This window comes from Rhinopithecus roxellana, chromosome 12 (genome assembly GCF_007565055.1).
Source record: "Rhinopithecus roxellana isolate Shanxi Qingling chromosome 12, ASM756505v1, whole genome shotgun sequence".
Lineage (NCBI taxonomy): Eukaryota > Metazoa > Chordata > Mammalia > Primates > Cercopithecidae > Rhinopithecus > Rhinopithecus roxellana.
The window spans coordinates 117051765-117076412 of record NC_044560.1 but is presented as its reverse complement, the minus strand read 5'-3'; the positions used below and the strand labels follow the sequence as shown (position 1 = coordinate 117076412).

The 24648-nt window shown below is 44.8% G+C and overlaps 1 protein-coding gene and 1 pseudogene across 7 annotated transcripts; both read left to right on the top strand.

Annotated features, from left to right (window-relative positions):
* Positions 1-459: 459 nt before the first annotated feature.
* Positions 460-24648, top strand: ZNF83 (zinc finger protein 83). 6 transcript variants are annotated; one of them, XM_010376514.2, is made up of 4 exons: positions 460-523; positions 3948-4035; positions 15984-16110; positions 22303-24648. In XM_010376514.2, exons 2-4 carry the CDS (start codon positions 4021-4023, stop codon positions 24000-24002), a joined length of 1842 nt encoding a protein of 613 aa, XP_010374816.2. In that variant the 5' UTR covers positions 460-523; positions 3948-4020; the 3' UTR covers positions 24003-24648. The 6 variants fall into 6 exon arrangements, with proteins under 6 accessions (XP_010374816.2, XP_030797938.1, XP_030797936.1 ...); XM_030942078.1 differs by lacking the exon at positions 15984-16110 and having other exon boundaries at positions 480-523; XM_030942076.1 differs by lacking the exons at positions 460-523; positions 3948-4035 and adding an exon at positions 19803-19900 and having other exon boundaries at positions 15980-16110.
* LOC115900701 lies at positions 4958-6041 on the top strand (annotated as a pseudogene). The gene has a single exon (XR_004060367.1). The product of XR_004060367.1 is annotated as a Golgi apparatus membrane protein TVP23 homolog B pseudogene (transcript).

The window sequence follows — 24648 nt, the reverse complement described above, 5'->3', positions numbered from 1 at the left end:
TTAAGCCGCAGGTGGTGACCTCACCTCTCCTTGGCCTGAGCACTCCATCCTGCATCTCAGGCAGTGGCCTGAGTCTCTGAAGCTAAGCACAGGGTGGACTCTCCCAAGTGAGAGAATAGAAAGGGAGAGGATTTCTATTCGGTTCTGTGGGCCGTCAGCATGAAATCCTACTTTTAGCCCAGGCAAGGCTTTGCATTTCCCATTCTAGTTTGCATCTTCATTCCAGACAATTCCAGGGCTTTTGAATCATGCCTCAGCCTTCCTGGCCGGTCTCGCCTCCAAAACCCGAAAAACAGACCCGCTGGGAACCGGGCTGAGAGAGGCACAGGTCCCGCCCTGGCCCCGCCCTCTGCCGGTTCTAAAGAGGAAAGTCTCTCCCCGCCTTCCGCCCCGCCCCGCCCCTACTCCTCAAGGCCCTGCCCACCTCCCCGCGGGCCCCGCCCAGACCTGGCTTCCGTACTGCGTGCGCAGATGCTCGCAAACCCGGAAGCGGGTTTCGTGGAGTGAAGGTCACACCGCGGCGGTGAGTTTCGCTCTTGTATTAAGTCTGGGCTTACCAGGTCCCCTGTGCTTCTATACCTGAAACGTGGGGTCCCTACAGACCTGGAAATTCTCGCCCTTCTTCCTTTACCCAGGACAAATTGAGACGTTCCCATGAGAGTCCGGATATTGCTTCCTTTTGGGTTTAAAGTCGCCCTGAGGCTGGGCCGGCCCGGTCTTTCTGCTGTAGGGCAATGTTACACTTCCTGTCGCGTAGTTTTCCTGCTCAAAACCATTTTCTGACTCCTCCCGCCCCGCGCTTTTTAAAGTCCTCACCCGAGAGCTGGATTCCCTCCCTGGGAGCCTCCCACCCTCGCCTTCGTAGGCCACTGGAGCTGCAGCGCCGGGACCTCAGCCCCGGGGAGGCCGCGTCCTCTGCCTGGTCTTGGAATCCTGCAGACCCCACCCTTGTCTTAAGACGCCCCCACGTCCCTCCTCGCGCCGGGCCCTGCAGTTCCCCAGGTCTCCCCTCTGCAGTCACCGCTTCCCCTGAGACCGCTTGGGGAGGTGCCCGGGGCTTGTCCTGTGATATGGGGTGTTCTTGCCTGCCCAGCTCCAGCCACTGGAAAATGTGCTCCCCCGGGATGCAGGCGTCTTACTCCAAACCCTCCCGTGATTGTGTCGGCCAAAGGCTTCAGGAGACAGAACAGTAGAAAACCTGAGACAGACAAAAGAAGAATGAGAAAGACCATAACAGATGGCAAAGTAGAGGATGAGTGAGGGATTTGCCGAGAGACAGCAAAAGTGAAAAGAAAACGATAAGAAAGCAGGAGGAGAAAAGCAACTGGAGAAATGTAGAGAAAAGCTAGATGTACAGAGAGATGAAGGACAGCAATGTAGGGAGAGGGGCAGCAAAGAGGAAGGCTCATCAGAGTGAGGAAGAGGAGGAGGGATTTGGAGCTCGGGCAGACAGAGCAGAGTGGTGCTGGTGGCAAGGAGAACAGAGGGAGAACCACAGCAGGGAGGATACCTGAGGACTGGGGTTCCAGAGAGTGGGGACAGGGAGGTCTAACAGGGAAGAGAGAATTTAACAGAGCAGAGGAGGTACAGAGATGGGAGAAGAGATGGAAATATATCAAGATTGAGGATGATCGAACGATTGGGGAGAAGGAGCAGCAAGAAGTTAGTTAAGTTGCGAGGATGGAGTAGAAGAGGTGGAAGAGAAGGAATGGAGGGAAGAAGGGGATAAACGGCAGAAGAGGAGAGGGGTACAAAATGGGAAGCAGAATTCCAGGGAAATTAAAGAAAACAAGAGCTAGAGAGAGAAGGGGAGAATGAGAGATAGGTACAGAATTAGAAAGGGAAGCATAGTAATGAAGAAAGAGGGGTGGGCGCAGTGGCTAACGCTTATAATCCCAGCACTTTAGGAGACTGAGGCAAGAAGAGTGTTTGAGTCTAGGAGTTCGAGTCCAGCTTGGTCCACATAGTGAGACCCCCATCTCTGCCAAAAAAAAAAAAAAAAAAAAAAAAAGCATTAACTGGGCATGATGGTACACACCTGTAGTCCCAGCTACTCTGAAGGCAGAGGTCCAGGCTGCAGTGAGGCGAGAGCATGTCACTGCACTCCAGCCTGGTCAACAGAGCAAGACCTGTCTCAAAAGAAAAAAAGGGGTGGGAGACTTTGGGTTTAGATGAGTGGGTGAGCTCATTGGATACAATTAGTTGTGACATGTTGACTTCTTTGTATATAATCTAGTAACTTAAAACTTGCTTAAATTATACAGATGAGATTGAGAATTTTAAGAATCCTATATGTGCATTTTATAAATCTTGGCCTCAGAGGTTAGCTTCCAATTGGAATCCCTATTCAGCCAGAGCGGAGTGACTTATTCACTTGTGAGTCACTCTGTTCCCTTTTCCCAGAGTGGGGTAGGGAGTGGGGCAGTGAAGTGGGAAAAAAAATTCCTTTCTGTTGTCACATAATTTTTTTTTTTTTTTTTTTTGAGACGGAGTCTTGCTCTGTCTCCCGGGCTGGAGTGCAGTGGCCGAATCTCAGCTCACTGCAAGCTTCGCCTCCCGGGTTTACACCATTCTCCTGCCTCAGCCTCCCGAGTAGCTGGGACTACAGGCGCCCGCCACCTCGCCCGGCTAGTTTTTTGTATTTTTAGTAGAGACAGGGTTTCACCGTGTTAGCCAGGATGGTCTCGATCTCTTGACCTCGTGATCCGCCCGTCTCGGCCTCCCAAAGTGCTGGGATTACAGGCTTGAGCCACCGTGCCCGGCCAATCACATAATTTTTAACTTAATTAACTAATATTAAGAGACAGCATCTGGCCAATTGCCTAGGCTGGAGTGCAGTGGCATGATCTCTAACTGCAGCCTGGTCCTCCTGGGCTCAAGTAATCCTCCTACCTCAGCTTCCTGAGTAGCTGGGACCACAGTCATGAGCCACCAAGAAGCCCTTCATTGTTTTTTTTTTTTTTTTTTTTTTTTTTTTTTTTAAAGAAATGATGTTTCACTGTGTTCCCAGGCTGGTCTCAAAATCCTGGGCTCAAAGTATCCTCCTGCCTTGGCTGCCCAGAGTACTAAGATTACAGGAAAGAGCCACCGAACCTGGTCTACATAGTTTTTTGATTGTTTGTTTGTTTTAGATGGAATTTCCCAGCCTGGGAAAGGCTGGAGTGCAGTGGTGTGATTTTGGCTCACCACAATCTCAGATTCCCAGATTCTTGGGATTCTCTTGCCTCAGCCTCCCAAGTAGCTGGGATGACAGACACCCACCAAGCATAGCTACTTTTTGTATTTTTAGTTGAGACAGGGTTTCACCATGTTGGCCAGGCTGGTCTCGAACTCCTGACGTCAAGCAATCCGCCCGCCTTGGCCTTTCAGAGTGCTGGGATTACAGGCGTGAGCCACCGCGACCGGCCCAATGTTTGTATTTTTAGTAGACAGAGTGTTTCAACATGTTGGCAGGCTGGTCTCGAACTCCTGAGCTTAAGCAATTCTCCCACCTCAGCTTCCAAAGTAGCTGGGACCATAGACACACAGACATGCACCATCATGCCTGAATTCATTTTTGCATTTTTGGTAAAGATGGGGTTTCACCATGTTGCTCAGGCTGATCTCAAACCCCTGAGATTAAGCGATCCACCCACCTCGGCATCCCAGAGTGCTGGAATGACAGGCACGAGCCACTGCACCCAGCCTCTGCGTGAGGTTTGGTCAGGGCTGGGTCTGTGTCCTGAAGAGGTGCTCATTTCAGCCAAGCTCCCCATTGCTGCAGCGTGTGTGTGGACTTCTCCAGGACGGTGCGGGAGTTTTCCTGTAGGAGTTTATTGTCTCTGGTGCAGTGGGCAGCAGAGGGGACCATATTTCCACAGGGTGAGGTCTCCTTTGTATGTGTGGTTGTGTTACAGGGACGGGGTGTGTTGATTCTGAGCAATAAACAACATATTTTTAACATTCAGGACTGACTTCTAAGGACTCTTGGTACGTGAAGAAGAAATCCAGAAGAGGAAGAGGAAAGCAGAGGAGTCAGGGATGGCTCCTCCTCAGGTGAGATGATATTCTCGGTGGATTGTTCTGTCTCCTTCCTCTCAGCAACGCTGGGCCTTGGAGTTGGGAATCTTCTCTGAGTCTGAAGCGTCCTGCCTGACAGGTTTGCTCACACTCACCCGTGCCTTCCCTCAGTCCCTCTCATCTCACTTAAATTTTATCTCTTGTGACCCAGTGACATGAACTTGGGAAGAGGTGGCTCTGGGCATGGTCCTGGGAAGGGCTCACACCCAGACATGGATGGAGACGGGGTGAGGGTCCCGTGGTGTCAGTGCTGTTGGGCAGCAGGGATTGTTCAGGGACCATATCTGGATGCTCTGTCAGCTCTCTGTGGACCAGGAGTAGAACAGCTGCCAATGGAAGTCACCTATTAATGGGCACAAAGTATGTGGTAAATTCTAGAAAAGGAGACCAATAAGGGGAAATATTTTCTTCCTGATTTTATACTATATTTGTAGGTAATTGAGTGAGTTACTCTATTCCTGACTCCAAAAATCTTACTAATTAGAATGGAAAGGTCATACACAGACATGAATGATACAAGGTGTTTTATTCCATCATTATTTTAAGAATATGAAATCAACCTAAATAATAACTAGAGATTCTTTTTTTTTTCTTTTTTTCTTTTTTTTTTTTGAGACAGAGTCTCACCCTGTTGCCCAGGCTGGAGTGCAGTGGCGCGATCTTGGCTCACTGCAACTTCCGGCTCCCGGGTTTATGCCGTTCTCCTGCCTCAGCCTCCTGAGTAGCTGGGACTATAGGCACCCGCCACCATGCCCGGCTAATTTTTTTTTTTTTTTTTTGTATTTAGTAGAGATGGGGGTTTCACTCTATTAGACAGGATGGTCTCGATCTCCTGACCTCATGATCCTCCCGCCTCGGCCTTCCAAGGAGCTGGGATTACAGGCGTGAGCCACGACACCTGGCCTGCTAGAGATTCTTTAAACCATTGTTAGCACACTAAGCTCTTGGAGATTGTGGTGTTACTGTGGAGAGGCTTGTGAAACAGGTGTTTTCGGTAAAAATAGTTACAATTGGGGCCGCCATGTTGCAGCAGGAGTCAGTGCAGTCGTCTGTCTGCTCTGAGTTGCTCAGCAGCAGCTTTATTACCTGTATGGTGACAATTATCTCGTTGTCGTGTGACTTTTGGGCAGTGAAGAATGTCACAGGTAGACTAATGGTTGGCCTACGTTGGTGGAATCACATTGATGAAGAGGGAAAGAGCCACTGGGTATTTGAATCTAGAAAGGAGTCCTCTCAGGAGAATAAAACTGTGTCAGAGGGTGACTCAAGAGTCTTTTGGTTGGGACTTACTGCCTATCCAGTGCTGTGGGTGATATTTGCCTTTAGTGCACTCTTCTCCTTCAGAGTAAAGTGGTTGGTGGTGGTTATCATGGGTGTGGTGCTACAAGGTGCCAACCTGTATGGTTACATCAGGTGTAAGGTGGGCAGCAGAAAGAATTTAACCAGCATGGCTACTTCATATTTTGGAAAGCAGTTCTTACGACAAAACACGAGATGATCAGACTTCCTGAATAGAGAAAACTTATGTGCTTTGTTACATTGGGGAACAACTGAAGAGATTCTTGACTCTGAACCTTTTAGAGCTTAGTCCATGTTGCAACGAGGAGCGTTGGCTCTGTTTTTCCACTTAAAAGCTTTATTTATAAAAAGGAAAAGTAGTTTTCATATTAAGTTTTTATTTTCTTTCCAGCATTTGGGGCTAGAAAGTATGTGCTGGCACTAGAAACATTGTCAGGATTTATTCTGTGGTGTAGGTATGCACATGTTCCATAGGTATGCACACAGCCGTGGAATATCAGTATATCCCAAGTTAATGAAAGTGGTCATTTACATAGGTAATGGAGACCTTCACATTTTGATCCATAAAACATAGGAGGATGTTCTTCGTCTGTCTCAAAGCTCTATGTGTTTACATATTATTTCTGTAGATTATTCTCAGGAGTAAATTTTGCTTCCATGGTAAGAGTGAGCCCTTTGGCTTATGTATAAGTTAGACAGTATTGTTCGTTTTTAATATGTACTTCATGGGGGAATGTCTTAAACATATGCAAGCAAGTGAAAATGATTAGAGCCAGTGGTATTAACTCCTTTCTAAAATCTTATTTTTATTTGTAAGAAGTCATTTACTGAAGGCCCAGTTCATATAAGTGGAATCATTGTCGTTTGTTGAAGGCATACCCAGAGGTTGCTGCTGTTCTATTTGTTTTACAGAAAGAATAGCTAGGTTGAAAGCCCCTCAGTGGACTTGAACTAATAGATCTTTTACCACCAAAAGAGCATTATTCTCATGTCATAATGAGAATAATCATTTACATACTTGGCATAATAAATGCCTAAAAGATATTTTATTTTCTGAATCTAATTTTTTCTTGCTATAATGGGGATATTGTAAATGATGCATTTGTATTAGTGGTATTGCTTAAAGCATTCTGTGTAACTGTAAACCAATCCAGAAACTATTGTAGGCATTTGTAAATTCCGTTATAGGTATTATAAACTTTGTTGAAGTCTTAATCAGCAGATTATGTTGTGAATATATTTGTACATCGTTAAAATAGTTTTTTTTTTTTTCTTGAGACAGAGTCTCGCTCTGTCGCCCAGGCTGGAGTGCAGTGGGCGGATCTCAGCTCACTGCAAGCTCCGCCTCCTGGGTTTACGCCATTCTCCTGCCTCAGCCTCCGGAGTAGCTGGGACTACAGGCGCCCGCCACCTCGCCTGGCTAGTTTTTTGTATTTTTTTTTTAGTAGAGACGGGGTTTCACCAGGTTAGCCAGGATGGTCTCGATCTCCTGACCTCGTGATCCGCCCGTCTCGGCCTCCCAAAGTGCTGGGATTACAGGCTTGAGCCACTGCGTCCGGCTACAATAGTTTTTAAGATTATTTAATTGAATAAGTGTCTTATTGGAGTGATAATTTTGAAGGTGTAAAACTTTATATTTGTATAAAATTCTACTGTTTACAAGGAAAAAAAAGTTACAATTTTTCTCAACAATGGGAGAAGTACTTTTGTATCCTAGAGGATTGAGCCATATTCTCATTCCACCTGTTATTATTATTATTATTATTATTATTATTATTGTTTTGAGATGGAGTCTTGCTTTGTCACCCAGGCTGGGGTGCAGTGGCATGATCTCAGCTTACTGCAACCTCCACCTTCCGAGTTCAAGTGATTCTCCTGCCTCAGCCTCCCGAGTACCTGAGATTACAGGCACGTGCCACCACACCTGTCTAATCTTTTTGTACTTTTAGTAGACATGGGGTTTCATCATGTTGGCCAGGTTAGTCTCGAATTCCTGACCTCAGGTGATCCTTCCGCCTCAGCCTCCTATAGTGCTGGGATTACAGATGTGAGCCACGGTGCCCAGCCCCACCAGTTGTTAGTAATATATATGTTTACACTTAAACATCACATGATGTATTTGTTATATATTTATTTTGAGAGAGTTTCACTCTTGTGGCCCAGTCTGGAGTGCAATGGCGTGATCTTTGCTCACCGCAACCTCCACCTTTTGGATTGAAGTGATTCTCCTTCCTCAGCCTCCTGAGTAGCTGGTACTACAGGCATGCGTCACCACGCCCGGCTAATTGTGTATTTTTAGAAGAGATGAGGTTTCTCCATGTTGGCCAGGCTGGTCTCGAACTCCCGACCTCAGGTGATCCGCCTGCCTTAGGCCTTCCAAAGTGCTGGGATTACAGGCATGAGCCACCACACCAGGCCAATGAATATATTTGTTTTGTGGTAAAACTCTAAGCAAAGCTGCATCTTAGGCCCTTGGCCATAAAGCATCTCCCTTCCCTGTCACGTCCTCCACCCTCTTTCCAACCTCACTGGGGAGCCGCTACTGTCAATTCTGTGCCATGTGTCAGAGCAAGTCTCGTATATGTGTATTTCTGCATCGTTATGAGACTTCAGAAAAAAATCAGCAGTAAATTTATAAAACATTATATTCATGTTTTTACTTTAGGTTTGGCACTACATGTGAAGGTTTGTTACACAGGTAAACTCGTGTCATTGGGGTTTTGTTGTAGAGGATTTCATCACTTTGGCATTAAGCCCAGCACCCAATAGTTATTTATTTTTTTGAGACTGAGTTTTGCTCTTCTTGCTCAGGCCAGAGTATACTAGCATGGTATCAGTTCATTGCAACTTCTACCTCCCAAGTTCAAGGGATTCTCCTGCTTCAGCCTCCTAAGTAGCTGGGATTACAGGTGCCTGCCACCATGCCTGGCTAATTTTTGTATTTTTAGTAGACACAGGGTTTCGCCACATTGGCCAGGCTGGTCTTGGACTCCTGACCTCAGGTGATCCACACACCTCGGCCTCCCAAAGTGCTGGAATTACAGGTGTGAGCCACCATGCCCAGCCCCAAATATATATATATATTTTTTGCGCCTCTCCTTCCTCCCACCCTCCACCCTTAAGCAGACTGCAGTGTCACACTGGTCCGTGTGAAGTGACCATCAAACAGGTTTTGTGTGAGCAACAAGACTGTTTATTTCACCTGGGTGCAGGCGGACTGAGTCCGAAAAAGAAGTCAACAAAAGGAGATATAGGGGTGGGGCAGTTTTATAGGACTGGGGTAAGCAGTGGAAAGTTACAGTTAAAGGTGGTTACCTATTATCAGCAGAGAAGTGGGTCACAAGGTGCATGGTGGGGAGATCATAAGACTCATTGTCTAGAAGAAGAATGTCTCGAGGTCGGTCGATCGATCGATCAGCTGGGGCAAGGCAGGAACAAGTCATTATGGAATGTCATAAGGTTGGTCAATCAGTTAAGACAGGAGCTGTTTCACTTTTGTACTTTTTGGTTGCCTCAGGCCATCTGGACGTATACATGCAGTCTTGGGCTCAGAGGCCTGACATTCCTCTCTTCTTACATTATTAAGAAAAATAAAACAGTGGTGAAGTGTTGGGGTGGCAAAAATTTTGGGGGGTGGTATGGAGAGATAATGGGTGATGTTTCTCAGGGTTGCTTCAAGCGGGATTAGGGGCTGCATGGGCACCTTAAGGAAACATTTATAATGAGTTACAAGGAATAGGGATTTAGGCTGTGGGGAGATCTTGGTGCAGAGGATGGTACTGTGGGGTTGTTAAATTAAGTAGCATTTGTTGTATAGAATGATCGGTGATGGTCTGAATGCGGTTTTGAATGAATTGAGAAACGAAATGGAAGACACAAGGCCTGAATAAAAGAAGGAGAAAAACAGGTACCAGGGGACTAAGAATAGGGAGCAGCCAAGACACTCAGAAAGTGTCCAGGTGGGTCCAGAGTAATTATTTGCCTGGTTGGCAAGTTTTTGAACTCTATCCTTGAGTTTTACGTTGTCATATACCAGGCCAGACTGATTTAGGTGAAAACAATACTCTTCATTTACAAATATACAGAGTCCTCCTTTTTCAGCAGTAAGTCGAGGCCTCAGAGATTTTGGAGGACAGCTGCGGCTAAGAGTCGACTTGGCCTGAAGGAATGATAAAGTTTGTGATATATCTGTAATGCTAGTAGAAATGTCATTTGAAAGGCTATGGAAGGTCGTGACAGAAATTGAAATGCCTGCCATTCCAGCTCCAAGGGCAAAGTCCTAACTTTGGAAGCACAAAGTCCTAACGCTACAAGTAGAGGGATTAGAGGAATAACTCTTTTTTTGTCTGGTTGGTGTCATGAGCAGGACAGGAAGTTGTTCAGTCCCATTTGCAAATTGAATTTTGGGAATAAGAAAAACAAGTGTACCTGTGCCTGTCCAATTAGCAGGTAGACACATGTAAGTGGAGGAGCCACAGAAGGTCTTGTGCAATGCAAAACTGGAAATACAAAGTGAAAAGATGAGGACTAAAAGAGGTGTCTTGTACCCGGACTCCTAGGGATCCAGCTAGGGCGGCAGCCATCAGAGTTTGTAATGGGGACTGATGGGGTAATTGTATAGAGGGGGAGGTTCAATTTTCATGGTGTTTGAGAAAGTGTCAAGTGTCTGCGAGCAACATTTCACTGTTATTTATGGGGCTGGGTATAAGTAAACAAGAAGAGGCCCTGGGAGGAGAGTCTGAAGAGGAAGGGGAAGGTAGCCAAGGATGGAGTGAAATACAGGGTAAATGTTCTCCTAAGCAATAGTAACTGCTAATGTTTTCAAGTTTGCCAGTATTGATAGAGGGCTTATCTGTAATATAGAGCTGGAAGGCCCCAGTTGTTTCAGTGATATGTGTAGTTGGGCTTTGGAGATGAAGCGTGAAGGAGCATTGAGAAGGTGAAAGGTTACCCAGGGGAATTCCAGTGGGTCTTTGCCGAGAGATGCATAATGGAGCAGCCACAAGAATAGTAGCTTGTGTTGCGGGGAGTCCAAATATGAGGGGAGTATCTTTGCAGCAAGATACCCTCCTGCTCCTTCAACATTTCTTCTCCAAAGGATATCAGGTATCCCCCTCCAAAGCTCAAATTTCTTCCCCATCCATTACCTACCTCGGCATAATTCTTCATGAAAACACTCATGCTCTCCCTGCCAACTGTGCCCGGCTGATCTCTCAAATCCCAACCCAAGCTTTGCGAAGACTCAAAGGAGGGATTACAGAGTAGAAGGTGATTAATGTTTGGAATAAGGTAGGAAGCAGAGGAGTGGAAAGAAAGTAAATCATGAGAAAGAGCTTGGCTGAAGTAATGAGGGCTATCCCGGAAACTTTGTGGCAGTACAGCCCAGATAAGCTGCTGTAACTGGTGGGTCTCAGGTTCAGTCCAGGAAAAAGCAAAGAGGGGCTGAGACGAGGGGTGCAGGGGAATAGTGAAAAAAGCATCTTTAAGATCAAGAATATGGCCGGGCGCGGTGGCTCACACCTGTAATCCCAGCACTTTGGGAGGCCGAAATGGGCAGATCACGAGGTCAGGAGATCGAGACCATCCTGGCTAACACAGTGAAACCCCATCTCTACTAAAAACAAAAATACAAAAAATAAGCCAGGCGTGGCGGCGGGTGCCTGTAGTTGCAGCTACTCATGGAGGCTGAGGCAGGAGAATGGCGGGAACCTGGGAGGCAGAGTTTGCAGCGAGCCGAGATTGCACCACTGCACTCCAGCCTGGGCGACAGAGCCAGACTCTGTCTCAAAAAAAAAAGATCAAGAATGGAATAGTGAGTTGTGGAGGGAGGTATTGAGGACAAAAGAGTGTACTGGTTGGGCACCACAGGGTGGATAGGCAAAACAATTTGGTTTAAAAGGCCATATCCTGAACCAACCTGTAAGACTTGTCCATTTTTTGGACAGGTAAAATGGGGGAATTGTAAGGAGAGTTTGTAGACTTTAGAAGCTCATGCTGTAGAAGGCGAGTGATAACAGGCTTTAATCCCCTTAAAGCCTGTTGTGGGATGGGATACTGGTGTTGAGCAGGGTAAGGGTGATTAGGTATGGGTGTGTGATCGGTTGCCAGGGAGGGAGTAGAGATGTCCCATACCTGTGGGTTAATGTCAGGGGAGACAAGAGGAAGACGTGAAGGTAGCTTTGGGTTGGGAAGAAGGGCGACAATGAGATGTGGCTGTAGTCCGGGAACAGTCAGGGAAGCAGGTAATTTGGTTAAAATGTCTCAGCCTAATAAGGGAACTGGGCAGGTGGGGATAACAAAGGAGTGCATAAAATAATATTGTTCAAGCTGGCACCAAATTGGGAAGTTTTAAAGGGTCTAGCAGCCTTCAATACCCACAACAGTTATGGAGGCAAGGGAAACAGGCCCTTGAAAAGAAGGTAATGTGGAGTGAGTAGCCCCTGTATCAATTAAACAGGGGATGGACTTACGCTCCACTGTGACAGTTACCCAAAGCTCGGCATCCCTGATGGTCCAGGGGGCTTCTGAGGTGATGGGGCAGTGTCAGTCTTCAGCTGCTAAGCTGAGCAGATCTGGGAAGGAGTCAAAGAGCACTGGGCCAGAGCTTTAGGGGCTCTAGGAGTGGCTGCTGGGTGAGCTGGGCAGTCTGATTTCCAGTGGGTCCCTGAACAGATGGGACACAGCTTGGGAGGAATCCCTGGCTGCAGGCATTCCTGGCCCAGTGGCCAGATTTCTGGCACCTGAAGCAGGATCCTGAGGGAGGAGGTCCTGTAGGAATGCCTGACCACTGCAGCTTAGGCGTGTGCACCTTAGGCATTTTGAAGTTCTTGTGTGCTGGAGGTGCAGCTTAGTTTTGTCTCATGGCAGAGGCAAGTAATTGTAACTCAGAAATGCATTGCCACTTGGCTGCCTCCTGTTATTTCACGCCTTGAAGACGAGGTTAATTCCTGTTGTGGGGTTTGAAGAATGGATTCCAATTTTTGAAGCTTTTTTCTAAGGTCAGGAGCTGACTGGTTGATAAAATGCATATTGAGAATGAGATGGCCTTCTGACCCTTCAGGGTCTAGGGCTGTGAAGTGTCTCAGTGTTGCTGCCATATGAACCATGAGCTGGGTTTTCATCTTTACCTTGGGTAGTTTCTTTAAGTTTGTCATAATTAACAGCTTTGAAATCTGCCTTTTTAAGCACTTCAACTAGGCAGGAAATCATATAATCTCACCTACCTACACCTGACGAGCCTGTCTGGTATTCCCACTGGGGATCTTGGGCAACTATACTTATGCCTTCTTGAAGGTCTTGCTCATGATGACAGTGGGTATCAGTGTGGGACTGGGTTAGGGTATAAACTCTATCTCGCTCATCTGGGGAAAGGGTAGAAGTTAGGATGACATTTAAGTCACTCTAGGTTAAGTTGTAGTACTGGGTTAAATACTGGATTTCTTGTATATATTTAGTGGGGTCTGATGAGAAGGGGCCTAAGCACTGATTAATTTGGGAGAGGTCTGATAGAGAAAATGGTACATGCACTCTGACGATGCCCTCAGCTCCAGCCACCTCTTGAAGAGGAAATTGTTGGGCAGGTGGGGGAGTATTTGCTGCAGAACAAAATTGTAAGCCAAACTGGGTGTGGGGAGGGGAGGTGACAGCAGGGCTATAGGGTGGGAGAGCAGAGGCTGAGGAAGAATTGGGACTTGATTCAGCCTAAGGAGTGGCCTGGGAAGGGGAAGAGGGGAAAGAGGGGTCTGCAGAAAAGGAGGATTCAGAAGACTCAGCAGCACTTGGGTTTGGGACTGAAGGGACAAGCAGGAGGGAAAGAAGGATTTGGGACTAGTCACATTGGGAGCAGAGGCTAGGGAGGGAGCAAAGTGTAAAAAATGCCTGGACATAAGGCACCTCAGACCATTTGCCCATCTGATGACAAAAATTAGGCCTTGTAGGATGGAGAAATAAAAAGTGCCATTCTCTGGCCATTTAGAGCCATTATCAAGTTTGTATTGGGCCCAGGCAGTGTTGCAGGAGAAAATAAGATGCTTAGGTTTTAGATCAGGTGGGAGTTGAAGAGGTTTCAAGTTTTTAAGAACACAGGCTAAGGGGGAAGGAGGAGGAATGGAGGGCAAATGGTTGCCCATAGTAAAAAGGTAAGTTTAGAGAAAAGGGGTAGAGACACAAGTGGGGGGGTGGTACTTGCTGCCCAGAGGCAGTGGTACTTGCCACCAAGGTGGAGGATCAAGGCAGGTGTCCCTGCGGTGATCAAACAAATCTGAAATGTGGGTGAATAATCAGGCAGGCATCCCCACAGTGATTAAACACCAAGGGAAGACTGTCTTCGCAAGTCCGTGACCAGTGCCGGAGTTTTGGGTTCATGGATAAAACATGTATCCTCTGTCTCTACCAGAAAAGGAAAGGAACTGAAATTAAGGGAAGGGAGAGATTGAAAGGCAGTGCTGAAATTGAAAGAAGAGAAAGGTTGAGGGATAGTGAGAAAAGTTGGAGAAGAGAGTAAAAAGACCACTTACCCGATTTGAATCCTTGGGCTGGTTGGTCGGAGGACCTTGAGGTCGTAGGTGGATCTCCTCATGGAGTGAGGGCCAGGACAGGAGGTCAGTCTCCCGAAGGAGTCCTCCTGTCCTGGGTCTCACCAAATGTCATGCATGTCCATGTGAAGAGACCACCAAACAGGTTTTGTGTGAGCATCAAGGCTGTTTATTTTACCAGGCTGAGTCCGAAAAAGGAGTCAGCAAAGGGAGATAGATGAGAGGCAGTTTATAGGACTGGGGTAAGCAGTGGAAAGTTAAGTTAAAAGTGGTTATCTATTGTCAGCAGAGGAGGGAGTCACAAGGTGCATGGTGGGGAGATCATAAGACTCATTGTCCAGAAGAATGTCATGAGGTTGGTCAGTCAGTTAAGACAGGAGCTGTTTCACTTCTTTTGTACTTTTCAGTTGCCTCAGGCCATCTGGATGTATACATGCCAGCTTGGGCTCAGAGGCCTGACGTCCAGTGTATGTTGTTGTTCTTTGTGTTTTAGTAAATATTTTACTCTGATATTTGATCCTGCTGGTTGTGAAATTTACATGTTCTCATGTTAGTAAACATGGCTACCTTCCTCTTTGACACCTGCATTGGAAATTGTCTGAATGACATGTAATGACATGTGGGTCCTTTGCGACTTTTCTCTGTATAAAGAGTGTCATAGTCACTGCCTCTGTGCTCGCCTGCATTACTATCGATATCTGAGGATTCCTCCAAGGAAGGCTGTTAAAAGAGTGATTGCTTCTAGGATGGGTTATCTCCTGTTTTCTTAGATCTGAACAGATTCCCCCCCTGCCCTCAACTGCCAAAGTATCCTTTTCCACCAAGATGAGGTTCCTCTTCGGTTAAACAAAACTTGCTACTTTTTATATTTTTAAAACCTTTATATATATATATACACACACATACATATTTTGAAAATCTTTTATATTTTGAAAGCTGGGGAAAATGACAACCCTTTGCATTCAACTCTAGTTTTTTGTGAGTCTGTATATATTTTTTTATTTTGTGGACATATATATACAAAATGTCCATTTGTACTTTGAGTAATTTTGTTTTCATGTATTTTATTTTATTTTGAGATGGGGCCTCACTTTGTTGCCCAGGCTGAAGGTCAGTGGTGCAATCATAGCTCACTGCAACCTCTACCCTCAGGGTAAAGACATCCTCCCACCTCAGCCTTCCAAGCAGCTGGAACCACAGATGGCTGCCACTCTGCCCAGCTAAATTTTTTTATTTTTTATTTATTGATTTATTTTATTTTTTGAGATGGAATTTCTTTTGAACAGGCTGGAGTGCAGTGATGTGATCTTGGATTACTGCAACCTCTGCCTCCCAGGATCAAGCAAGTCTCCTGCCTCAGCCTCCTGTGTAGCTGGGATTACAGGTATGAGCCATTGAGCCCGGCTGACATTTCACTGTGGATATTGTCATCTTTGAAGGCATTACCCATGCTCTATCTCATCTAAATACTGAGTGTCACTTGGTGTGTCAATAAAAATTTCTAACATTTCTTTATTTTCTTTTTGAGACAGAGTCTTACTCTGTTGCCCAGGTTGGAGTGCAATTGTGCGATCTCGGTTCACTGCAACCTCTACCTCCTGGGTTCAAGCAATTCTCCTGCCTCAGCCCCCTGAGTAGCTGGGATTACAGGCATCTACCACTATGTCCAACTAATTTTTGTATTTTAAATAGAGACAGAGTTTCACCAGATTGTCTAGGCTAGTCTCAAACTCCTGAGCTTGTGATCCGCCTGCCTCAGCCTCCCAAAGTGTTGGGATTACAAGTCTGAGCCACCCTACCTGGCCAAAAGTTTTTAACATTTCTATAATGGGAACCAGGCATTTATTATTTGAGTGTTTCTTGTATTCTTCACAAACATAAGAAACTTATACCGAGAGGGTATTATGACCTCTTCAAAAAGTATAATAAACCACCACTGGGAAGACATCATGTTGTGAAAAATCCCATACTCAGATTTGTCAGAACATTCACTACAATTAAATCCTTGTTGTCACCGCTCTCCTCTTCTCACTTCTGTAAAGATAAGAACTCCTCCCATAACCATTTGGTTAAAATGTGTTTTCATTTCAGGGTCTATTGACATTCAGGGATGTGGCCATAGAATTCTCTCAGGAGGAGTGGAAATGCCTGGACCCTGCTCAGAGGACTTTATACAGAGACGTGATGCTGGAGAATTATAGGAACCTGGTCTCCCTGGGTGAGGATAACTTCCCTCCAGAAGTGGGGGTGTGCCCTTGCGTATCTTTGTATTTTCTCCAGTTGCCTCCAGGGAGCCCCATCCTTGCTTGACTAAAATGGAAGCTGTATTGATTTCAAAATGAAAAGCCTCGTGATGTAGCATCTGGACTTTAACTGTGCCCTTTGCTTAGATGTTCTGCATTCTTCGTGATAGTTTAGTGGAGTTTCCAGAAGTAAAGTAGGCTTAAAACCTTATGGCTGGCAAGGCATGGTGACTCATGCCTGTAATCCGAGCACTTTGGGAGGCCAAGGCTTGTGGATCACTTCAGGTTATGAGTTCGATACCAGCCTCACCAACATGGTGAAATGTCGTGTGGTGGCACATGCCTGTAATCCCAGCTACTAGAAAGGCTGAGGGAAGATTATCACTTGAACCTGGGAGGCAATGGTTGCAGTGAGCCGAGAACACACCAACCCTGGCAACAGAGCGAGACTGTCTCAAAAAACAAAAACAAAAACCTTATGGCAGACTTTAAAGATATCCAGATTTCTGTTTGCTACTCTTGTGCTTTCGATTCAGTAGTTCTTGGAAGAGAGCTTGATGTCCACATATTACAATGCTCTTTAAGGATTCAGAAGAAGGCACACAATGGAGGAATTTGAAATATTTTTTTTAGCTCCATCTGTAATGTCTTCTTTCCTACAGAAACGTAGGGCTGGGGCTTTAAAAAAGCTCCAACATGTCATGTTTCCTACTTTTTATAAGCAGGAGTCTCTTTCTGACCTGTTGGAGCTAAGGCAAAGAGCCCTGGACTGTGTAGCGTAAAGTGAAAATGGCGAAAAAAAAAAAAAAAAAAAAAAAAAAATTCAGATGGGTGGGATTTATTTATTTTATTTTTATTTATTTATTTATTTTTGAGACGGAGTCTCACTCTGTTGCCCAGGCTGGAGTGCAGTGACATGATCTCAGTTCACTGCAACCTCCACCTCTTGGGTTCAAGCAATTCTCCTGCCTCAGCCTCCCGAGTAGTTGGGACTGCGGGCACATGCCACCATGCCCAGCTAATTCTTATATTTTTAGTAGAGACTGGATTTAACCAGTTTGGCCAAGATGGTCTCCTTGTGATCCACCTGCCTCGGCCTCCCAAAGTACTGGGGTTACAGGCATGAACCACCATGTCTGGCTGGGAATGTTTTCCAGATGTAAACACAGGTAAGGGGTCAGATGGGCAGAGTGGAAGCTCCATCTTCAAATAGTGTGTGGGGAAACTCTTGCAAGTGAGAGAATTCTGTGGGAAAAGCATCATTTAAATCCTGAGATCTCTGAATGGACATATTTCTTTGCCCCACTTATGCCTCTGCTCGCTCTTTTTCTCTTCTCTTCTTTTCTTTTTACAGGTATGCACCACCACCACACCTGGCTAATTTTTGTATTTTTAATAGCGACGAGGTTTTGCCATGTTGGCCAGATTGATCTCGAACTACCAACCTCAGGTGATTTGCCTGCCTCAGCCTCCCAAAGTGCTGGGATTACAGGGGTGAGCCACCACGCCTGTGCCCTGTGCTCTTTAGACGTGTATTAGTTTGACCTTTTGCCCTCTAGTGGTGCTGCTGCAGCTCAGAGACAAAGACAGGGTGTTTATCCCGATGAACAGCACCCTGTCATCTGGCTTCTGTGACCTCTTTGGTTTCTTGACTCTGCGGCACAGGGAGGGCTGTGTCAAAGGGGTCTCTTTCCCCTGTGGTCTCTCCTTCTGTACTTGATTCCATCTGATGCCCCATTCTCTGTCCCTATAGATCAGAACTGCCCCGTCCCTATAGATACACCTGCCCCTTGACCTATTCAGGTTCCATCCCATTTCCTGTACTTGGAACACCTAATCAGGAGACGGAAAAATCTGGGCTGCTCCTCCTTTGCATCTGGGGCCCCGGGATACTGCACAGAGCCCTCTGTACTTGTTCAGATAGTCTGGTTGTCTATTTGAAATAGGAAAAATGGCCACATGCAGTGGCTTAAGCCTGTAATCCCATCACTTTGAGAGGCTGAGGCAAGCAGAACACTTGAAGTCGGGGGTTTGAGACCAGCCTGGCCAACATGATAAAACCCTGTTTTTACTAATACAAAAAGTAGTCGGGCGTGGTGGCGGGTGCCTGTAGTCAGGAGACTGAGGCAAGAGAATCTCTTCAACATGGGAGAAAGAGGTGAGCTGAAATCGTGCTGAATCTGTATGTTGAATTTGTTGAATATGTGCCTATAAATAGAATTCATAGGTCATTCAGTTTGACAAATTTCATAGGATACATTATAAGAGATGTAAACCTGCTTCTTTCCCACCTTATCATACTTTTAAAAAATCTCTTCCATTTTTGCTGCACAATTGCAATTTTTCCCAGAGTTGAAGATGGGGTACTTTGAGACGGAGTCTTGCTCTGTCATCAGACTGGAAAGCAATGGCACAATCTCGGCTCACACCTCTGCCTCCCAGGTTCAATTGATTCTCCCACCTCAGTCTCCCGAGTAGTTGTGACTACAAGCACGCACCACCATGCCCGGCTAATGTTTTCATTTTTAGTGGAGACCGGGTTTTATCATGTTGGCCAGGATATTCTCGATCTGTTGACTTCGCTATCTGCCTGCCTCTGCCTCCCAAAGTGCTGGGATTACAGGCGTGAGCCACCGTGCCCAGCCAAGGATACAATATTATTATGCTCTTTATTAAATCAGTTCTTTTCTACTAAGGTCAAAATTTTAACTGATAAACTATAATTATATATTTTTTCACATGGAGTCTTGCTCTGTTGCTCAGGCTGGAGTACAGTGGCATGATCTCTGCTCACTGCTATCTCCTCCTCCTGGATTCAGGTCATTCGACTGCCTCAGCCTTTCCAATAGCTGGGATTACAGGTGCCAAACTCCACATCCAGCTAATTTTTGTATTTTTAGTAGACAGGGTTTCATCATGTTGACCCAGCTGGGTTTGTACTCCTGACTTCAGGTTATCCACCTGCCTGAGCCTCCCAAAGTGTCGGGATTACAGGCGTGAGCCACTGCTCCCAGCCTACTGTCACTTATTACCATATTAATCTTTGTATTTCTGACCACCTCAATATCCACAGTACTCTCTCAGTCCCCACACTACTCTCAAGGAAAGACACTTGCTTATCCATTGGACAGCTTTCTCAGGACACAGCCTAAACCAATGTCTGCTCTGTATGATGGTTGACATGCCACTGTCTACATTTTACTTTTAAGTTCTCCTGAACCAATGTCTGCTCTGTATGATGGTTGACATGCCACTGTCTAAATTTTACTTTTAGGTTCTGGGGTACATGTGCAGAACGTGCAGGTTTGTTACGTAGGTATACATGTGCCATGGTGATTTGCTGCACCTATCAACCCATCATCTAGGTTTTAAGCCCTGCATGCATTAGGTGTTTTTCCCAATGTTCTCCCTCCTCTTGCCCCCCACCCCCGATAGGCCCTGCTGTATATTGTTTCCCTCCCTGTGTCCACGTGTTCTAATTGTTCAACTACCACTTATGAGTCAGAACATGCAGTGTTTGGTTTTCTGTTCCTGTGTTAGTTTGCTGAGCATGATGGCTTTCAGCTTCATCCATGTCCCTACAAAGGACATGATCTCATCCTTTTTTTTTTTTTCTTTTCTTTTCCTTCTTTTTTTTTTGAAATGGAGTTTCGCTCTTGTTGCCCAGGCTGGAGTGCAATGGGATGATCTCGGCTCACCACAACCTCCGCCTCCCGGGTTCAAGCGATTCTCCCGCCTCAGCCTCCAAAGTAGCTGGAATTACAGGTATGCACCACCTTGTCTGGCTAATTTTGTGTTTTTAGTAGAGACGGAGTTTCACCATGTTGGTCAGGCTGGTCTCCAACTCCTGACCTCAGGTGATCTGCCCACCTTAGCCTTCCAAAGTGCTGGGATTACAGGTGTGAGCCACTGTGTCCTGCCAGTCTCATTCTTTTTTTATGGCTGCATAGCATTCCATGGAATATATGTGCCACATTTTCTTTAACCAGTCTATCCTTGGTGGGCATTTGGGTTGGTTCTAAGTCTTTGTTATTGTAACTATTGCTGCAAGAAACATACATGTGCATGTGTCTTTACAGTAAAATGATTTATAATCCTTAGGGTATATACCCAGTAATGGGATTGCCAGGTCAATACTACGTCCACTTTTAAGAACATGTCTGGGTCTGCAGCCCAAGATCAAATACCATTGACCTCACTTACTTTCAGTGTAAATTGGTGGACCTACTCTATTTATTTGAAAAGCAATAATTTACTCCAAATTTCTTTTGGCAAGTTAGTGTTTGTTGGTAGATGGCTGGGAATACTGCACAGTTTTTGTGAAGATGGAAAAGTTACTTTAGTTAAGAAAAGATGGCCGGGCGCGGTGGCTCAAGCCTGTAATCCCAACACTTTGGGAGGCCGAGACGGGTGGATCACGAGGTCAGGAGATCGAGACCATCCTGGCTAACACGGTGAAACCCTGTCTCTACTAAAAAATACAAAAAACTAGCCAGGCGAGGTGGCGGGCACCTGTAGTCCCAGCTACTCGGGAGGCTGAGGCAGGAGAATGGCGTAAACCCGGGAGGCGGAGCTTGCAGTGAGCTGAGATCCAGCCACTGCACTCCAGCCCGGGTGACAGAGCGAGACTCCGTCTCAAAAACAAAACAAGCCGGGCGCGGTGGCTCACGCCTGTAATCCCAGCTCTCAGGGAGGCAGAGGCGGGAGGATAGCTTGAGCCCAGGAGTTCGAGACCTGCCTGGGTAATACAGCGAGACCCCGTTCTCCACAAAAAGGAAAAAAAAAAAAAAGACAAAAAAAAAAAAAAATCAAAAAGAAAAGATTTATCAGTCTCTGTCAGGTTTACTAGATGGAGCTTTTCACGTCTTAACCACCTCAACCTACCGTAAGACATACTGTAGACTGAGATGCTTAACACCTTAAACTGCAGGAAATAATTTCTCATAAATCTGTAAGCAGTGAAGTCCAAGATGCATAAAAACATTTCCTGGGTGGTGCCTTCTTTCTATTTTACCCCAGTCTGCTTTTTTTTTTTTTAATGGAGTTTTGCTAATTTTTGTATTTTTAGTAGAGATGGGGTTTAATAATGTTGGACAAGCTGGTCTCAAACTCCTGACCTCAGATGATTCACCCACCCAGGCCTCAACCCTGGCTGAGATTACAGGCCTGAGCCACTGCACCTGGCCCCAGCCAGCTTCTTGCTGTGTCTCATATGTCAGAGTGAAAGGAAGCAAACACTCTAGTGGTTTTCCTTATACAGGCACTAATCCTGTTCATGAGAGCTTCCTCCTCATGGTCTAATTGTTGCCCAATGTCCTCACTTCCAATAAAATAATATTGGGGAATAGGATCTTAGTAGACTAATTTTGGTCAGTGCAAACATGGGTGCCTTCGTTGTGTTGTATACCTTTTTATTTTTCAGTTTGCTCCAAAGAATGTTTTCTCTGACCTTAGTCAATAAATTTCCCAATTCCAAAATTCTTCAGTTATTAGACAGCCATGTTTCCCTTCTATTGCAGCATGCCCAGGCTTCATGTTGGAAAAATTCTCCTTTTTGGGGAGCTAACCTAATTAATTTTTGCAATGTAAGTTGTTGATCATAGCTTTCTTTATACTACTATTCTGCAGTTAGTTTGAATTATGTACAGTCACCCTTTCTCTATTAGAAAATATCTGTTCCTGGTCAGGCATGGTGGCTCACGCCTGTAATCCCAGCACTTTGGGAGGCCGAGGCAGGCAGATCACAAGGTCAGGAGATTGAGACCATCCTGGCTAACATGGTGAAACCCCATCTCTACTAGAAATATCAAAAATTAACAGGGCGTGGCAGCGGGCACCTGTAGTCCCAGCTACTTGGGAGGCTGAGGCAGGAGAATGGCATGAACCCGGGAGGCGGACCTTGCATTGAGCCGAGATTGCGCCACTGCACTCCAGCCTGGGCGACTAAGCAAGACTCCGTCTCAAAAAAAAAAAAAAAATAAAAAATAAATAAATAAATAAAATATCTGTTCCTTTTGTTCTCCAAAAAATTAAAAATCATGATTGGGAGTTTTATAACTTTCTTTAACGTAAGTATTACTATTAGTGTAATATTACATATTTCAATAGGAGATATTTATTGACTATCTGTAATTAATTGGAAACTGTGGGTTCCTTATATCTTATAGGTATTTTTTCTAAATATGAGATCAAGGAATTACCAACAAAAAAGGAGAGTAATACAGGAGAAATATTCCAGACAGTAACGTTGGAAAGACATGAAAGCCACGACATAAAAGATTTTTGCTTCAGTGAAACCCAGAAAAATGTACACGACTCTCAGTGTCAGTGGAGACATGATGAAAGACATTACAAACGAGTGTGTGTGACCTATAAGGAAAGTCTCATTGGTAGAAGAGACATGCATGGTAGAAAGGATGATGCACAAAACAAGCCTATTAAAAATCAACTTGGATTAAACTTGCAGTCACACCTACCAGAACTGCAGCTATTTCAAGCTGAAAGGAAAATATATGAATATGGTCACACGGAAAAATCTGTCAACAGTAGTTCCTTAGTTTCCCCACCCCAAGGTATTTCTTCTACTGTCAAAACCCATGTTTCTCATACATATGAATATAATTTTGTGGATTCGTTATTCACACACAAAGAGAAAGCAAACATTGGGACAGAACACTACAAATGTAATGAGTGTGGCAAGTCCTTTCACCAAGGCTTACATTTTACTATACATCAAATAATCCATACTGAGGAGAAGCAGCTTAAATGTGATATATGTGGCAAGAGCTTCAATAAAAAATCAAACCTTGCAAGTCATCGAAGAATTCATACTGGAGATAAGCCATATAAATGTAACGAATGTGGCAAGGTCTTCAATAATATTTCACACCTTGCACAGCATCGCAGGATTCATACTGGAGAGAAACCATATAAATGTAATGAATGTGGCAAGGTCTTTAATCAAATGTCACACCTTGCACAACATCAAAGAATTCATACTGGAGAGAAACCTTATAAATGTAATGAATGTGGAAAGGTATTCCATCAAATTTCACACCTTGCACAACATCGGACAATTCATACTGGAGAAAAACCTTATAAATGTAACAAATGTGGCAAGGTGTTCAGTCGCAATTCCTACCTTATACAACATCTGATCATTCATACTGGAGAGAAACCCTACAAATGTAATGAGTGTGGAAAGGTCTTCAATCATATTTCACACCTTGCACAACATCGGAGAATTCACACCGGAGAGAAACCCTACAAATGTAACGAATGTGGCAAGGTCTTCAGCCACAAGTCATCCCTAGCAAATCACTGGAGAATCCATACTGGAGAGAAACCTTACAAATGTAATGAATGTGGCAAGGTCTTCAGTCGCAATTCATACCTTGCCCAACATCTGCTAATTCATACTGGTGAGAAACCTTATAAGTGTGATGAATGTGACAAAGCATTCAGTCAAAATTCACATCTTGTACAACATCGCAGAATTCATACTGGAGAGAAACCTTACAAATGTAATGAATGTGGCAAAGTCTTCAGTCAAAATTCATACCTTGCATATCATCGGAGAATTCATACTGGAGAAAAACCTTATAAATGTAATGAATGTGGGAAGGTCTTCAGTCTAAACTCATCCCTAGCACATCATCGGAAAATTCACGCTGGAGAGAAACCTTACAAATGTAATGAATGTGGCAAAGCTTTCAGTGTGCATTCAAGCCTTACTAATCATCATGTGATCCATACCAGAGAGAAACCTTTCAAATGTAATGAATGTGGCAAACTCTTCCGCGACAGTTCATATCTTGTAGGTCATCAGAGATTTCATGCCAGAGAGAAATCTAACAAATGTAATTAATGTGGCAGAGTGTTCAGTCAGCATTAAAGCCTTGCAACACATACAATAATTTATACTGGAGAAAAACTTTGCAAGTATAATGAATGTTAGCAGAGCCTTTAGTTTTTGTTCAAGGCTTAATAACCATTAGCTAGTCCATGGGGAGAGAAACTTTACTAATGTATTGAATGTGGCAAGGCCTTAAGGTAAAAGTCTGAGATCAGGATTTTCCCAAGAATTCTTGCTGGTGAGAAACCTAACAAATGTAATGAAAGTGGCAAGGTCTTCTGGTACAATTCTCACATTGTACAATATTGCAAAATTTCATACTTGAGAGAAACAAAAACACTGAGAGTGGGAAACCATTATGACTTCAAACATTCATCAACATCAGAGAATCCATACTAAAGAGCCTTTATATAATTATATGTGATAGAGATTTTCTGCAGGCCATAGTCTTACTAAGCATCAACAACTTTTTTGATGAAACCATATAAAGGGAATGTGCATGCTTAGGCTTTTGCCCAAGCATCAAAACCGGAACATCACAGGGTTTATACTGGAGAGTAACTACACAAACATAATGAATGTAATAAGCCTTTCAGTGTCATATTCATTATTTTCTTGTGAGAGATCTACTCAATAAAAACCAAGTAAATATAGTGAA

What these genes read in the sequence shown, in the direction of transcription:
- ZNF83 (XM_010376514.2), top strand. An exon ending in TAGGAACCTGGTCTCCCTGG is followed by an intron (nt 16,111 to 22,302) that starts GTGAGGATAACT and finishes TATATCTTATAG; the next exon opens with GTATTTTTTCTAAATATGAG.